Here is a 16,912-nt window from a genome sequence, read left to right as displayed (position 1 = left end):
CCCAGCATGCTTCCTCCGAAAGCGGCGTATGGCTGCCTTAATGGCGGGGATAAAAACGGTCATACACGTAAAATTCCACTCGTGCAAAAACACGAGTGTGCGTGGGAGTTTCAGCCCACGAAGGCAGAAGAAGAAGAACAAGAACAAGAACAAAAAGAACAAGAACAAGAACAAGAAGACGAAGAAGGTAAGGTGAATCGAGTTGCTACGCCAACAAGCAACGTTTCAAGTGAGCAGGCTTCAAGTTGCATCACATTCACATGGAGAATGTACAACTTGAATCGATGTGCCGCAGGCTATAATGATAATGATAATGATGTCCTTCTTTGCAGCAATGTATCTAAATGATCATATAGCTGCAATTCCTGCCACACAGACTTTTCACATTGCAGGTTGGGGCTGGGTATGAGCAATTTGAGATATGATGTGTTTTACTTGAGCTGAAGACATTTGCTGACAGTGACAGTGACAGTGACAGTGACAGTGACAGTGACCAGTGACAGTGACCAGTGACACAGACACAGACACAGACACAGACAGTGGGTGTGAAAATAGAGCGAGGCGACTCTTCGCTCTCTCAGCCAATCAAAGTTCACGCTTGTGGAGCGGTGTTTTGCTTTCTCACGGGCCCGCGTCTGCTGTATATAAGGCGGCTGCGCCGGCGAGCTGAGAAGCATTCTCGAATCGCACGACTCGTAGAAACATTCATCATGACTGGCCGTGGTAAAGGAGGAAAGGGTCTCGGAAAGGGGGGCGCCAAGCGTCACAGGAAAGTTTTGCGTGATAACATCCAGGGTATCACCAAGCCCGCTATCCGTCGTCTGGCTCGCCGTGGCGGTGTCAAGCGTATCTCTGGTCTCATCTACGAGGAGACTCGCGGAGTTCTCAAGGTATTCCTGGAGAACGTGATCCGTGATGCCGTCACGTACACTGAGCACGCCAAGAGGAAGACTGTGACCGCCATGGATGTGGTCTACGCCCTCAAACGCCAGGGTCGTACTCTGTACGGCTTCGGTGGTTAGACGCATCAAGTCGCGGATCTCGCATCCACAATAACCCTTCTCCGGTCCTTCTTAGGACCACCTTCATTTTCCCAAGAGGGGCTGAATGTGTCTCGTTGCCACTGCTAACTCCTTCGTGTTTACGTATTAAAACACTATTGTTTGTTATTGTTTTGTCATTGATAGTGTCGTCGTAAATCTATACAAGTGTTGGCTACGTAAACAAAAGAGAAGGAGGGAGGGCAGGGGGTTGGATGTATGATTGCAACTGAGCGAAAGGGAACTGTCAAGAAAATGATGAGAGGCAAATAAAATGATCACTTATTGATATCAAATTGGAGCGCTTCAAGCCACAGACGGGGTCAATTTGATGCCAACCAGTGTCGATAGGCGCACAAGCAGAATGGATTATGACGTGCTCATTCATTTGTGCTCATCACACAGAGCTTCACTCATAGAGAAAGGGATCCCTCCCATTGGTGTTGTGTTGCATTAGAGATAGAAAGTAACGATTTGCGGGATAGAAATAATGCATTCTTGACCATGATTTTGTAGTGAGAGTGCTCATTTTGGACAAGAAAGCCGTCCATAGCGCAGAGAGAGAAGGCAAATTGTTGAAATGCAATTAGCTGTTGATGTTTGGTCAAATACAGATGACAAATAGGGGTTTGAAATGATCATATGCGCAGGGACAACACAAGGGCTGGAGTTTTTGGTTCGTTAAATGGAGTGTGACTATAGTGCGAGTACTTAGGGAGGGTGTTGAAAGGAAATGTTTATGGTTGCTACGAGTGTAACAATTAGGATGGCAACGAGAGCAGACCAACTCTTTTGGGAAAAATGAAGGTGGCTCTGAAAAGAGCCGGGTTTGGAGGAGTCGGAACCGTTGGAGGGGCAACTTAAGCACGCTCTCCGCGGATACGGCGGGCCAGCTGGATGTCCTTGGGCATGATGGTGACACGCTTGGCATGGATGGCGCACAGGTTGGTGTCCTCAAAGAGACCGACCAGGTAAGCCTCGCTGGCCTCCTGCAGAGCCATGACGGCAGAGCTCTGGAAGCGCAGGTCTGTCTTGAAGTCCTGGGCGATTTCGCGCACCAGACGCTGGAAGGGCAGCTTGCGGATCAGGAGCTCGGTGCTCTTCTGGTAACGACGGATCTCACGAAGAGCCACAGTTCCAGGCCTGTAACGATGAGGTTTCTTGACTCCTCCAGTGGCAGGGGCGCTTTTGCGAGCGGCCTTGGTTGCCAGCTGTTTGCGAGGAGCTTTTCCTCCGGTGGATTTACGGGCGGTTTGCTTGGTACGTGCCATTTCGAAGTTAGAGTCGACTGAGCGGCCAGGAACTAGAGAGACCTTTTATATGGGAAAGGCATTCGCAGCCCTGGCGCGCCGCTCTGATTTTAGCCAATGAAAGCCGTGGAGACATCAGCCGAAGATTCAAGCAACATTACCGTACAGGGCCACTTTTTGGGGGGTCTCTGTGCTGTGCTGTGTGTGTGTGTGTGTGTGTGTGTGTGTGTGTGTGTGTGTGTGTGTGTGTGTGTGTGTGTGTGTGTGCCGTCAAAAGTACCAGGTACAAAGTATGATAAAGAAAGAAAGGAACGTACAAACTGACAAGCAAGCACACAAAAATGAAACCTTAACACACGCGTGCACAGCTCACAGCTAAATAAATGCTGAGGTGAACGCTCTTGTAAAAAAGTGTGTATGTACAAAGACGAGTTCTTTACATGTTATACGAGCAGGGCGCGCAAGGTGACAAAAACGAAAGAAGCAGTTGTGAAAAAGTGAAGTGAACACTTTCACGAGCGGCACACGTTTTGACAGTAGGAATTTGAGAGACAGCGAAGGAGAGAACATATGCTACACATAAGAGGCTGGCGACTTTGTGCAAAGTAATGGGTGTGCCGCTAATTAGTGTTAGAAAACTGCAACAGAGTAACAGGTATTTTGTCCGTTGTGTCTGAGTGGCGAGGTAGGCGTTTGATTTCTCTGTTTATTCACGTGTTATTTTAACCACAAAGAACTACAACAAAGAACAACAAAGAAAGAACACCATAGAAGTACCAGATATATTTTGAGGGTTGGTAAAAGTTGGTTGAGTTTTGTGAGATGCGTGAGATATATAGTAAATGATTTGTAGGATGACGATGACGATGACGATGACGATGACGATGACGATGACGATGTAGGTAGCAAGCCAGTTTTGCGGTGATAGCGGTTTGATGCAGTGACAGTGCTGTAGTAGACAGATTGTAGTGACGCCGGCCGGCGGATATTGATGACACTAATTTGACGGTTGACAAGTGATTTTTTTGTTTGTTTATGTAGTTTTGGTTATTTGTTGGATGTTTACTATATGCTTATACGCTTTTACATTATAATGGGTAAATATTATAATGGAGTTTTGTCCCCGAGATAGATGTTGGGATCCGTTGGATCCGTTGGTTCCTTGACTAATAAATTAAATATAGGGAAGGAGAGAGAGACATTGTTGTGTACATGTATTGTGTATTGTGTATTGTGTATTGAGTGTGTATTGAGTTGGTTCGTTGGCAACGAGAAATTCATCTCTCTCTGGAAAAAGTGGGTGGTCCTGAGAAGGACCTGTGTGTTTTACGTTTGCCGGTTTGGCCAAACAGCAGTTTTAAGAGTCTACTTGCTGCTGGTGTACTTGGTGACGGCCTTGGTGCCCTCACTGACGGCGTGCTTGGCCAGCTCACCGGGGAGGAGGAGGCGGACCGCGGTCTGGATCTCCCGACTGGTGATGGTGGAGCGCTTGTTGTAGTGGGCCAGTCTGGAAGCTTCAGCGGCGATTCTCTCAAAGATATCGTTGACGAAGCTGTTCATGATAGACATGGCCTTGCTGCTGATGCCAGTGTCGGGGTGCACCTGCTTGAGCACCTTGTAGATGTAGATGGCGTAGCTTTCCTTCCTCTTCCTCTTGCGCTTCTTGTCGCCGGAGCGAACAGCCTTGGCCTTGCCGGCCTTCTTGGCGCCTTTGGAGCTAACTTTGGGTGGCATGGTTGATTCGTCTGCGGGTTGTGAGTCGCAAAAGGTAGCGCCGCCAAGCCGACCGCGCTCTTTTATACAGTGCGCAAACACTCGCGCCGGCAGTGCCGCCAAAGGGGCGCTCGCCATTGGTGGATTTTGCCGTTGACTCGACGTGCAGTTGGAGGGCTAGTGATGGGTATAAAAGGGGTCGGTCGCGTCGGCGTTGGCATTATTGGATTCGTTCGCTTTGCGTACGAATTTTTCAAACATCATCCAACTTGCATCATGTCTGGTCGCGGCAAAGGAGGAAAGGTTAAGGGAAAGAGCAAGTCTCGCTCGTCCCGTGCTGGACTTCAGTTCCCCGTGGGTCGTATCCACCGTCTGTTGCGCAAGGGCAACTACGCCGAGCGTGTGGGTGCCGGTGCCCCCGTGTACCTGGCTGCCGTGCTCGAGTACTTGGCCGCTGAGGTCCTGGAGTTGGCAGGCAACGCTGCCCGCGACAACAAGAAGACGAGAATCATCCCCCGTCACCTGCAGCTGGCCATCCGCAACGACGAGGAGTTGAACAAACTTCTGTCGGGTGTGACCATCGCCCAGGGTGGTGTGCTGCCCAACATCCAGGCTGTGCTTCTGCCCAAGAAGTCCCAGACCAAGGCTCCCGGTGGCAAGGCATAACAACTTTGCCTCTTTCACCTTCTTCTACAACAGGTCCTTCTCAGGACCACCTATTTTTTCCCAAGAGAGATAGACGTCTCGTTGCTTGCTTTGCCAGTGAAAAAGTGGTGTTGTGTTGTTTTGGTTTTGTTTTTTGTCGTCAATGTCGCAGCCGTTTTGGGGGTTGTTATTACTTATAGCCACTACACAATTGAGACGTAAACAACATCATTACACATACACAATAATAATCAGCATCACAACAAGTCGTCATGAAAGTGCGAATAGACCAAGGGTTAAAATTAATAAACCCTCATTACATTTAGTCAAGTTTTGACTAAATGTTTTAACATAGAGGGGGAATCGAGACGAGGGTCGTATGTATGTATGTATGTATGTATGTATGTATGTATGTATGTATGTATGTATGTATGTATGTATGTATGTATGTATGTATGTATGTATGTATGTATGTGTCTGTGTGTCTGTGTGTGTCTGTGTCTGTGTGTCTCGGTGTGTCTCTGTGTGTCTGTGTCTGTCTGTGTGTGTCTGTGTCTGTGTGTCTCGGTGTGTCTCTGTGTGTCTGTGTCTGTCTGTGTCTGTCTGTCTGTCTGTCTGTCTGTCTGTCTGTCTGTGCGTGTGTGTGTAGAGCGATTCAGACCAAACTACTGGACCGATCTTTATGACATTTTACATGAGAGTTCCTGGGAATGATATCCCCGGATGTATTTGTTTTAGCAATTTTTTTATAAAACGATCCAAATTTACGTTCATCTTATTCTTCATCATTTTGTGATTCCAAAAACATATAAATATGTTATATTTGGATTAAAAACAAGCTCTGAAAATTAAAAATATAAAAATTATGATGAAAATTAAATTTTCGAAATCAATTTAAAAACACTTTCATCTTATTTCTTGTCCGTTCCTGATTCCAAAAACATATAGATATGATATGTTTGGATTAAAAACACGCTCAGAAAGTTAAAACGAAGAGAGGTACAGAAAAGCGTGCTATCCTTCTCAGCGCAACTACTAACTACCCCGCTCTTCTTGTCAATTTCACTGCCTTTGCCACGAGCGGTGGACTTACGATGCTACGAGTATACGGTCTTGCTGAAAAAGTATTTTTGCCTTACGCGACTTGTTTTATTATTATCAGGCAGAGGCTGCTTTGTGCCATCCAGCAAATCACATAGATAAAGTCATATCAGGAACATACATACATACATACATACATACATACATACATACATACATACATACATACATACATACATACATACATACATACATACATACATACATACATACATACATACATACATACATACATACATACATACATACATACATACATACATACATACATACATACATACATACACATATGCATACACAATTTTGTACAGATGAAAATAGTCAAGGCATGCACAAATCACAGCCACAAAAACGCTTTTGTCCAACAACCACATGCACCACGGGTGCCTGCCTGAACCCTGCCTACGGTAGGTGATCGCGTCAAAACAAACGTGGATGACAAGTGAATGTGAGGCCTAATTGATAAGGTGAATCCGACGGGCGCTGTGGCGGGGTGGTAAGACGTCGGCCTCTAGTAATCGGAAGGTCGAGGGATCGAATCCAGGCCCGGCCTGTTAAGTGTGGAGATTTTTCCGATCTCCCAGGTCAACTTATGTGCAGACCTGCTAGTGGCGTATCCCCCTTCGTGTGTACACGCAAGCACAAGACCAAGTGCGCACGGAAAAGATCCTGTAATCCATGTCAGAGTTCGGTGGGTTATAGAAACACGAAAATACCCAGCATGCTTCCTCCGAAAGCGGCGTATGGCTGCCTTAATGGCGGGGAAAAAACGGTCATACACGTAAAATTCCACTCGTGCAAAAACACGAGTGTGCGTGGGAGTTTCAGCCCACGAAGGCAGAAGAAGAAGAACAAGAACAAGAACAAAAAGAACAAGAACAAGAAGAAGAAGAAGAACAAGAACAAGAACAAAAAGAACAAGAACAAGAACAAGAAGACGAAGAAGGTAAGGTGAATCGAGTTGCTACGCCAACAAGCAACGTTTCAAGTGAGCAGGCTTCAAGTTGCATCACATTCACATGGAGAATGTACAACTTGAATCGATGTGCCGCAGGCTATAATGATAATGATAATGATGTCCTTCTTTGCAGCAATGTATCTAAATGATCATATAGCTGCAATTCCTGCCACACAGACTTTTCACATTGCAGGTTGGGGCTGGGTATGAGCAATTTGAGATATGATGTGTTTTACTTGAGCTGAAGACATTTGCTGACAGTGACAGTGACAGTGACAGTGACAGTGACAGTGACAGTGGACAGTGGACAGTGACCAGTGACAGTGACCAGTGACAGTGACCAGTGACACAGACACAGACACAGACACAGACAGTGGGTGTGAAAATAGAGCGAGGCGACTCTTCGCTCTCTCAGCCAATCAAAGTTCACGCTTGTGGAGCGGTGTTTTGCTTTCTCACGGGCCCGCGTCTGCTGTATATAAGGCGGCTGCGCCGGCGAGCTGAGAAGCATTCTCGAATCGCACGACTCGTAGAAACATTCATCATGACTGGCCGTGGTAAAGGAGGAAAGGGTCTCGGAAAGGGGGGCGCCAAGCGTCACAGGAAAGTTTTGCGTGATAACATCCAGGGTATCACCAAGCCCGCTATCCGTCGTCTGGCTCGCCGTGGCGGTGTCAAGCGTATCTCTGGTCTCATCTACGAGGAGACTCGCGGAGTTCTCAAGGTATTCCTGGAGAACGTGATCCGTGATGCCGTCACGTACACTGAGCACGCCAAGAGGAAGACTGTGACCGCCATGGATGTGGTCTACGCCCTCAAACGCCAGGGTCGTACTCTGTACGGCTTCGGTGGTTAGACGCATCAAGTCGCGGATCTCGCATCCACAATAACCCTTCTCCGGTCCTTCTTAGGACCACCTTCATTTTCCCAAGAGGGGCTGAATGTGTCTCGTTGCCACTGCTAACTCCTTCGTGTTTACGTATTAAAACACTATTGTTTGTTATTGTTTTGTCATTGATAGTGTCGTCGTAAATCTATACAAGTGTTGGCTACGTAAACAAAAGAGAAGGAGGGAGGGCAGGGGGTTGGATGTATGATTGCAACTGAGCGAAAGGGAACTGTCAAGAAAATGATGAGAGGCAAATAAAATGATCACTTATTGATATCAAATTGGAGCGCTTCAAGCCACAGACGGGGTCAATTTGATGCCAACCAGTGTCGATAGGCGCACAAGCAGAATGGATTATGACGTGCTCATTCATTTGTGCTCATCACACAGAGCTTCACTCATAGAGAAAGGGATCCCTCCCATTGGTGTTGTGTTGCATTAGAGATAGAAAGTAACGATTTGCGGGATAGAAATAATGCATTCTTGACCATGATTTTGTAGTGAGAGTGCTCATTTTGGACAAGAAAGCCGTCCATAGCGCAGAGAGAGAAGGCAAATTGTTGAAATGCAATTAGCTGTTGATGTTTGGTCAAATACAGATGACAAATAGGGGTTTGAAATGATCATATGCGCAGGGACAACACAAGGGCTGGAGTTTTTGATTCGTTAAATGGAGTGTGACTATAGTGCGAGTACTTAGGGAGGGTGTTGAAAGGAAATGTTTATGGTTGCTACGAGTGTAACAATTAGGATGGCAACGAGAGCAGACCAACTCTTTTGGGAAAAATGAAGGTGGCTCTGAAAAGAGCCGGGTTTGGAGGAGTCGGAACCGTTGGAGGGGCAACTTAAGCACGCTCTCCGCGGATACGGCGGGCCAGCTGGATGTCCTTGGGCATGATGGTGACACGCTTGGCATGGATGGCGCACAGGTTGGTGTCCTCAAAGAGACCGACCAGGTAAGCCTCGCTGGCCTCCTGCAGAGCCATGACGGCAGAGCTCTGGAAGCGCAGGTCTGTCTTGAAGTCCTGGGCGATTTCGCGCACCAGACGCTGGAAGGGCAGCTTGCGGATCAGGAGCTCGGTGCTCTTCTGGTAACGACGGATCTCACGAAGAGCCACAGTTCCAGGCCTGTAACGATGAGGTTTCTTGACTCCTCCAGTGGCAGGGGCGCTTTTGCGAGCGGCCTTGGTTGCCAGCTGTTTGCGAGGAGCTTTTCCTCCGGTGGATTTACGGGCGGTTTGCTTGGTACGTGCCATTTCGAAGTTAGAGTCGACTGAGCAGCCAGGAGAGAGAGAGAGAATTTGGGGTTTAACGTCCTCCCAGGTAACTAAGGACCTATATTGGGACATGATTTGGTTATACGCTGTATTGTGGGGTGGGGGGGGGGGTGGGGGGAGGGGGGAGTGGGCCGGAGCATGATGGGTTGGAGTTGTTTGGATGTTAAAAGTTGTTTGATAAAAGGGTTTGTTATAAAATGTTGTTTCTTTTTGTGCGATATGAGCACGTACCCTTCGCCACGCGAGACACTTTGTGGGGGAGGGGGGATTAAAAGAGTTTTTTGATTCTTTATTATTTCCAAAGTTGTGTTTAAAAAATTGATAAAATTTCAGAGCCACTCTGATAAAAAGTTTTAAAAGTCCAGTTACTTCAAATTGAAGTTAATATGTCTCAGCAATTTACATATATACAGAGGTTGCCTTGCCTTTAAACATATAACATATATATACAACATAGATCTTTCATTCTGTCATTCGTACCCTAAACACATAATAGAATAAAAAAGGAATGGTAAGAGTGGACCTGAGTCCTCTTAAAGTAAAATAGGTTTGTTTATCTACAAATAATCTAGTAAATTAGTTTTAGTTTATTCATTAGGTGTCTTAATTTGGGTGAGTCTTGGTGTGCGGTGCTCGGTGACCCACCCTCAGGAAGAGGCGGGGAGGGGAGGGGGGATGAGGTTGGAGGGAGGGGTGGTAACGGGCCCGTCGCTCCCGTTGGGCGGACACCGGCGGGACGCGCACACCAGATAGGCGAGAGGTTGGAGTATGGTGGTGAGGAGCGTCTCTTTTTATATGGGTGTTTGGTGTGCGGTGCACAGCTACTCCCGTGCCAGGTGGAGCAGGGATGCCCTTCGCTCCCGGCGGGGGGGTGCTGGCGAGCTCGCACACCAACTGAGTAGTTGGAATATGGTAGAGAGTATAATGGGTAGACGCCAGGACACGAGCCCCCTTCCTTCTGGGGTGGGGGTGGAGTGGGGGAGGTGTGGGACAGGGACGCGTACCTACTGTACGCACAGGGAGGTGGGGGGGATGGACCGGTTTAGAGCCTTTTTGTACCCGGTACTGTGTTTTGAGCCCGTCCGTTCTGTTAGGCTGGGGTGAAGGTCGGGGGCTGTGGGCCCGTCGCACTGGGCTGTGGCTTCGTCGCACTATGCAGGAGAGATGTTGGGGCATGGTAGTTGAGCTATTTTTGGACATCGCCAGTGCTCCGGCCCCCAGTGGGGAACCGGCCAATGGGAGCGCTCCCTTGTGGGGCGCAGGCATTTGGAGGGTATCAATATACTGGCTACGTCGTTTAGATATGTAGAACTAGTTTGTTTTTAGAACCACTTCCCGAGCGGTGATGTGTATATTGTTTTGCAGACCAGTTTAACATGGCTCCACCCTAGGTCTTTATGATGATGGAGACATTGTGTAGGTGTGAGATTGAGTGTTTTTATGTGTTCATGTAGCCTGTGAAAGTATGTTGTATGTGGACATGCCGTGAAAATGTGGTGAAAATTTACAAGCTCTCCGCATGCGCAGAGGGGTTTAATAAATGTGTATAAACAGCTGTTTGTTCTGATTTTCCTGAACATGGTTAGTAGAGAGAGGGGGAGTACAGGGAACCTGTCCCTCTCTTCCCCTTGATTTTGTTCCTTGTTTAGTAAGTTAATAATTTTAGAGCTGGCCTCTGACAGGGAGACTTTTAAGTTTATGACAAACTGTTTATGTAAGAGTGCGGCTTCCTTCGCCGCACAGTCCGCTAGGTCGTTTCCTCGTATGCCTGTGTGTGAGGGAACATACTGGAGTTGTAGTTCGGTCCCAGTGATGATAATTTGATGGGCCAGGAATTTAATCTCTGTCTGAATTTCTGATCTGTTTTTTGTTTCTGACTGGAGTGCTTGGAGGGAGGATTTAGAGTCTGTGCAGACTACTACTGCGAACGGTTTGTTAGTAAGGTCATTTACGTAGGAAAGCGCCATATAAATGGCGAATAATTCTGCTGTGAAAATGGAAACACCATCGTTTAATTTAAACCTTTTAGTAATTTGGAGGTCGGGAATTACAAACGCACAGCCCACTGAGCCGTCGCTTAATTTTGACCCGTCCGTATATACTTTTAAAAAGTGTACATACTTGGTGTTTATCAGCTCTTTAGCTACCGATCCCGCAAGCAGGGGGTTATCCGATTTTTTTAAGTCTATGGGTAGACTGTCCGCAATAGATGGTATTTCGAGTAGCCAGGGGGGGTGCATAGGAGCGTTGTGTCTTACTATATCTTCAGTCTCTAGATTAACTTTTTTTAGGATTGGTTTGGCATACTCCCATATTGGGTAGATTTTATCATACTGTCTTTGGGATTTCTCTCTTAGCCAGGTATACTTTATGTTATTAAACTGGGTGAAGTCGTCTGTCAGTACTTCATTTGTGGGGTTAGAGTCAGTTGCCGTGGCTCTTAATACATATTGTGTTGCCCGCAACTTTCTTTCTTCAGCTAGGCTTAGCCAGCCCACCTCATCATATGTTGCTTTGTTGTTTGCCGATCTGGGTATATTGAGTGCAATTTTTAGGGCTTTTAACTCTACTGTTTCCAGCAGTTTAAGGTCTGATTTAGGGGCAGCGAAAAAGGCTTCTTGGCCATATGTGAGGCGTGACCGGACAAGTGCTTTAACTATGTCTGTTAAAAACTTCTGTCCCCTGGCCCATGGTTCCGCTCGCAGAAATTTTATCACGCTAATTACTTTGTTTGCTTTTTCTACAAGGTGGTTTATGTGGGGGCCCCAGAGCAGGTTTCTATGAATGACGACCCCTAAGAATTTCACGGTTTTGCTTGGTTTTAGTTTAGTGTCACCCACTGTAAGGCGACAGTTATCTAATAACACTTTATGCCTGGATACAACCATGAATACTGTTTTCTCTGCAGAGAGGTCGAAGCCATTTAGGTGCATGTAATCTATCAGGTTATTTACCTTGGTTTGAAAAGGGTTCATTTTGGGTTCTGTTTTGTTATAAATTCTAGGTTTTTGTGTGTCAATGATGACCATATCGTCTGCATACAGTAGGACGGTTGCACCTTTCACGTCTACTAGGTCTATGTCATGGAGCATGACACTGAAGAGAATCGGAGCAATTATACTGCCCTGGGGTACCCCCATTTCTAAGGGGTGTGGGTAAGAGAGAGCGTCGCCCACTTTAACCTGCATGGATCTACCTGTTATGAAATCTTTAATAAAGTTGTACGTGTGGCCTGTGATTCCCAGCCGCTGGATTTTAACGAGTAGGCGGGCGTGCCAGACGGTATCGTAGGCCTTCTTTACGTCGAAAAAGGTAGTTAGTAGAGTTTTGTTTTTACTTGTTAATGTTTTTTTCATTTTTTCCACCAGCCGTACCACGTGGTCTGTGCAGGATCGTCCTTTACGAAAGCCTGCCTGGCAGGGCGGAATAATGTTATTTTTGTCAAGGAAGTACTCCATCCTGTTTTTGATAATACGTTCATAGATTTTCCCTAAGTGGGGGGTGAGTGAGATCGGTCTGTAACTGCTGGGAAGGTTTTTGGGTTTCCCTACTTTGGGGATCGCCACGACTTGTGCTTGTTTCCAGGCTATAGGAATTTTATCATTTTTCCAACATGTATTAAAAAAGTCAGTTAGAATACTTACAAAATGGTTTGGGAGTTGTTTTATCATACTATATGAGATTCTGCATGATCCGGGGGCCTTCTTCGCCTGTTTTATTTGTTTAATGGCCTTCCCGCATTCCGAGACAGACATGGCACAGTTTATGGGATTGCTATTATCTGGCTCTGGGTGTTTAAAATCTTTTTCCATTTCAGTACGGAAATGCAGTTTGTCTGGTTCCATGTACTTTAATTTACTAACCCGGGAGAAGGTCTCAGCCAGCACGTCCGCCTTATCCCTGTCTCCTACCGTTAATCTGCCGTTATCGTTAAGGGGTTTATCTGGAAGTTTAAATCTACCTTTGTGCTGTTTTATCTTTTTCCATACCTTACTGGAGTCTTTATATGATGTTATGTTTTCTGACACGAAGTTTGACCAGTCCTTCAGCTTGGCTTGGGCAGTTACCTTACTGCAATTTCTCTGATGATGTTTCATCAGGTCATAATTTATGTTATTTTGATTCTTTAGAAATCTTTGGGTGATAAGGCGTTTGTTATCTATAAAAGCAGCCAGGAACTAGAGAGACCTTTTATATGGGAAAGGCATTCGCAGCCCTGGCGCGCCGCTCTGATTTTAGCCAATGAAAGCCGTGGAGACATCAGCCGAAGATTCAAGCAACATTACCGTACAGGGCCACTTTTTGGGGGGTCTCTGTGCTGTGCTGTGTGTGTGTGTGTGTGTGTGTGTGTGTGTGTGTGTGTGTGTGTGTGTGTGTGTGTGTGCCGTCAAAAGTACCAGGTACAAAGTATGATAAAGAAAGAAAGGAACGTACAAACTGACAAGCAAGCACACAAAAATGAAACCTTAACACACGCGTGCACAGCTCACAGCTAAATAAATGCTGAGGTGAACGCTCTTGTAAAAAAGTGTGTATGTACAAAGACGAGTTCTTTACATGTTATACGAGCAGGGCGCGCAAGGTGACAAAAACGAAAGAAGCAGTTGTGAAAAAGTGAAGTGAACACTTTCACGAGCGGCACACGTTTTGACAGTAGGAATTTGAGAGACAGCGAAGGAGAGAACATATGCTACACATAAGAGGCTGGCGACTTTGTGCAAAGTAATGGGTGTGCCGCTAATTAGTGTTAGAAAACTGCAACAGAGTAACAGGTATTTTGTCCGTTGTGTCTGAGTGGCGAGGTAGGCGTTTGATTTCTCTGTTTATTCACGTGTTATTTTAACCACAAAGAACTACAACAAAGAACAACAAAGAAAGAACACCATAGAAGTACCAGATATATTTTGAGGGTTGGTAAAAGTTGGTTGAGTTTTGTGAGATGCGTGAGATATATAGTAAATGATTTGTAGGATGACGATGACGATGACGATGACGATGACGATGACGATGACGATGACGATGACGATGTAGGTAGCAAGCCAGTTTTGCGGTGATAGCGGTTTGATGCAGTGACAGTGCTGTAGTAGACAGATTGTAGTGACGCCGGCCGGCGGATATTGATGACACTAATTTGACGGTTGACAAGTGATTTTTTTGTTTGTTTATGTAGTTTTGGTTATTTGTTGGATGTTTACTATATGCTTATACGCTTTTACATTATAATGGGTAAATATTATAATGGAGTTTTGTCCCCGAGATAGATGTTGGGATCCGTTGGATCCGTTGGTTCCTTGACTAATAAATTAAATATAGGGAAGGAGAGAGAGACATTGTTGTGTACATGTATTGTGTATTGTGTATTGTGTATTGAGTGTGTATTGAGTTGGTTCGTTGGCAACGAGAAATTCATCTCTCTCTGGAAAAAGTGGGTGGTCCTGAGAAGGACCTGTGTGTTTTACGTTTGCCGGTTTGGCCAAACAGCAGTTTTAAGAGTCTACTTGCTGCTGGTGTACTTGGTGACGGCCTTGGTGCCCTCACTGACGGCGTGCTTGGCCAGCTCACCGGGGAGGAGGAGGCGGACCGCGGTCTGGATCTCCCGACTGGTGATGGTGGAGCGCTTGTTGTAGTGGGCCAGTCTGGAAGCTTCAGCGGCGATTCTCTCAAAGATATCGTTGACGAAGCTGTTCATGATAGACATGGCCTTGCTGCTGATGCCAGTGTCGGGGTGCACCTGCTTGAGCACCTTGTAGATGTAGATGGCGTAGCTTTCCTTCCTCTTCCTCTTGCGCTTCTTGTCGCCGGAGCGAACAGCCTTGGCCTTGCCGGCCTTCTTGGCGCCTTTGGAGCTAACTTTGGGTGGCATGGTTGATTCGTCTGCGGGTTGTGAGTCGCAAAAGGTAGCGCCGCCAAGCCGACCGCGCTCTTTTATACAGTGCGCAAACACTCGCGCCGGCAGTGCCGCCAAAGGGGCGCTCGCCATTGGTGGATTTTGCCGTTGACTCGACGTGCAGTTGGAGGGCTAGTGATGGGTATAAAAGGGGTCGGTCGCGTCGGCGTTGGCATTATTGGATTCGTTCGCTTTGCGTACGAATTTTTCAAACATCATCCAACTTGCATCATGTCTGGTCGCGGCAAAGGAGGAAAGGTTAAGGGAAAGAGCAAGTCTCGCTCGTCCCGTGCTGGACTTCAGTTCCCCGTGGGTCGTATCCACCGTCTGTTGCGCAAGGGCAACTACGCCGAGCGTGTGGGTGCCGGTGCCCCCGTGTACCTGGCTGCCGTGCTCGAGTACTTGGCCGCTGAGGTCCTGGAGTTGGCAGGCAACGCTGCCCGCGACAACAAGAAGACGAGAATCATCCCCCGTCACCTGCAGCTGGCCATCCGCAACGACGAGGAGTTGAACAAACTTCTGTCGGGTGTGACCATCGCCCAGGGTGGTGTGCTGCCCAACATCCAGGCTGTGCTTCTGCCCAAGAAGTCCCAGACCAAGGCTCCCGGTGGCAAGGCATAACAACTTTGCCTCTTTCACCTTCTTCTACAACAGGTCCTTCTCAGGACCACCTATTTTTTCCCAAGAGAGATAGACGTCTCGTTGCTTGCTTTGCCAGTGAAAAAGTGGTGTTGTGTTGTTTTGGTTTTGTTTTTTGTCGTCAATGTCGCAGCCGTTTTGGGGGTTGTTATTACTTATAGCCACTACACAATTGAGACGTAAACAACATCATTACACATACACAAATTCAATAATAATCAGCATCACAACAAGTCGTCATGAAAGTGCGAATAGACCAAGGGTTAAAATTAATAAACCCTCATTACATTTAGTCAAGTTTTGACTAAATGTTTTAACATAGAGGGGGAATCGAGACGAGGGTCGTATGTATGTATGTATGTATGTATGTATGTATGTATGTATGTATGTATGTATGTATGTATGTATGTATGTATGTATGTATGTATGTATGTGTCTGTGTGTCTGTGTGTGTCTGTGTGTCTCGGTGTGTCTCTGTGTGTCTGTGTCTGTCTGTGTCTGTCTGTCTGTCTGTCTGTCTGTCTGTCTGTCTGTGCGTGTGTGTGTCTGTCTGTCTGTGTCTGTCTGTCTGTCTGTCTGTCTGTCTGTCTGTCTGTATGTCTGTGCGTGTGTTTGTGTGTGTAGAGCGATTCAGACCAAACTACTGGACCGATCTTTATGACATTTTACATGAGAGTTCCTGGGAATGATATCCCCGGATGTATTTGTTTTAGCAATTTTTTTATAAAACGATCCAAATTTACGTTCATCTTATTCTTCATCATTTTGTGATTCCAAAAACATATAAATATGTTATATTTGGATTAAAAACAAGCTCTGAAAATTAAAAATATAAAAATTATGATGAAAATTAAATTTTCGAAATCAATTTAAAAACACTTTCATCTTATTTCTTGTCCGTTCCTGATTCCAAAAACATATAGATATGATATGTTTGGATTAAAAACACGCTCAGAAAGTTAAAACGAAGAGAGGTACAGAAAAGCGTGCTATCCTTCTCAGCGCAACTACTAACTACCCCGCTCTTCTTGTCAATTTCACTGCCTTTGCCACGAGCGGTGGACTTACGATGCTACGAATATACGGTCTTGCTGAAAAAGTATTTTTGCCTTACGCGACTTGTTTTATTATTATCAGGCAGAGGCTGCTTTGTGCCATCCAGCAAATCACATAGATAAAGTCATATCAGGAACATACATACATACATACATACATACATACATACATACATACATACATACATACATACATACATACATACATACATACATACATACATACATACATACATACATACATACATACATACATACATACATACATACATACATACATACATACATACATACATACATACATACACATATGCATACACAATTTTGTACAGATGAAAATAGTCAAGGCATGCACAAATCACAGCCACAAAAACGCTTTTGTCCAACAACCACATGCACCACGGGTGCCTGCCTGAACCCTGCCTACGGTAGGTGATCGCGTCAAAACAAACGTGGAT

The 16,912-nt window shown here is 46.0% G+C and overlaps 8 protein-coding genes across 8 annotated transcripts; 4 read left to right on the top strand and 4 right to left on the bottom strand.

The window, feature by feature from the left end:
* Positions 1–667: 667 nt before the first annotated feature.
* On the top strand, positions 668–1,333 carry LOC138968098 (histone H4). Its single transcript, XM_070340662.1, has one exon. It carries the CDS (start codon positions 711–713, stop codon positions 1,020–1,022), a length of 312 nt encoding a protein of 103 aa, XP_070196763.1. The 5' UTR covers positions 668–710; the 3' UTR covers positions 1,023–1,333.
* A 472-nt stretch (positions 1,334–1,805) lies between these two features.
* LOC138968097 (histone H3) lies at positions 1,806–2,311 on the bottom strand. The gene has a single exon (XM_070340661.1). The coding sequence runs from the start codon at positions 2,309–2,311 to the stop codon at positions 1,901–1,903; it is 411 nt and encodes a 136-aa protein (XP_070196762.1). The 3' UTR covers positions 1,806–1,900.
* A 1,278-nt stretch (positions 2,312–3,589) lies between these two features.
* On the bottom strand, positions 3,590–4,064 carry LOC138968475 (histone H2B, gonadal). The gene has a single exon (XM_070341047.1). The coding sequence runs from the start codon at positions 4,022–4,024 to the stop codon at positions 3,656–3,658; it is 369 nt and encodes a 122-aa protein (XP_070197148.1). The 5' UTR covers positions 4,025–4,064; the 3' UTR covers positions 3,590–3,655.
* On the top strand, positions 4,065–4,879 carry LOC138968096 (histone H2A-like). The gene has a single exon (XM_070340660.1). It carries the CDS (start codon positions 4,187–4,189, stop codon positions 4,667–4,669), a length of 483 nt encoding a protein of 160 aa, XP_070196761.1. The 5' UTR covers positions 4,065–4,186; the 3' UTR covers positions 4,670–4,879.
* Positions 4,880–7,208: 2,329 nt separating this feature from the next.
* On the top strand, positions 7,209–7,874 carry LOC138968095 (histone H4). Its single transcript, XM_070340659.1, has one exon. It carries the CDS (start codon positions 7,252–7,254, stop codon positions 7,561–7,563), a length of 312 nt encoding a protein of 103 aa, XP_070196760.1. The 5' UTR covers positions 7,209–7,251; the 3' UTR covers positions 7,564–7,874.
* A 472-nt stretch (positions 7,875–8,346) lies between these two features.
* On the bottom strand, positions 8,347–8,852 carry LOC138968094 (histone H3). The gene has a single exon (XM_070340657.1). It carries the CDS (start codon positions 8,850–8,852, stop codon positions 8,442–8,444), a length of 411 nt encoding a protein of 136 aa, XP_070196758.1. The 3' UTR covers positions 8,347–8,441.
* A 5,449-nt stretch (positions 8,853–14,301) lies between these two features.
* LOC138968093 (histone H2B, gonadal) lies at positions 14,302–14,776 on the bottom strand. Its single transcript, XM_070340656.1, has one exon. It carries the CDS (start codon positions 14,734–14,736, stop codon positions 14,368–14,370), a length of 369 nt encoding a protein of 122 aa, XP_070196757.1. The 5' UTR covers positions 14,737–14,776; the 3' UTR covers positions 14,302–14,367.
* Positions 14,777–15,524, top strand: LOC138968092 (histone H2A-like). Its single transcript, XM_070340655.1, has one exon. It carries the CDS (start codon positions 14,899–14,901, stop codon positions 15,379–15,381), a length of 483 nt encoding a protein of 160 aa, XP_070196756.1. The 5' UTR covers positions 14,777–14,898; the 3' UTR covers positions 15,382–15,524.
* The last annotated feature ends 1,388 nt before the right edge of the window (positions 15,525–16,912 follow it).

Source organism: Littorina saxatilis, linkage group LG6 (genome assembly GCF_037325665.1).
Source record: "Littorina saxatilis isolate snail1 linkage group LG6, US_GU_Lsax_2.0, whole genome shotgun sequence".
NCBI classification, from domain to species: domain Eukaryota; kingdom Metazoa; phylum Mollusca; class Gastropoda; order Littorinimorpha; family Littorinidae; genus Littorina; species Littorina saxatilis.
The sequence above is the reverse complement of the archived record's forward strand: the minus strand, read 5'-3'. Positions and strand labels throughout refer to the sequence as shown.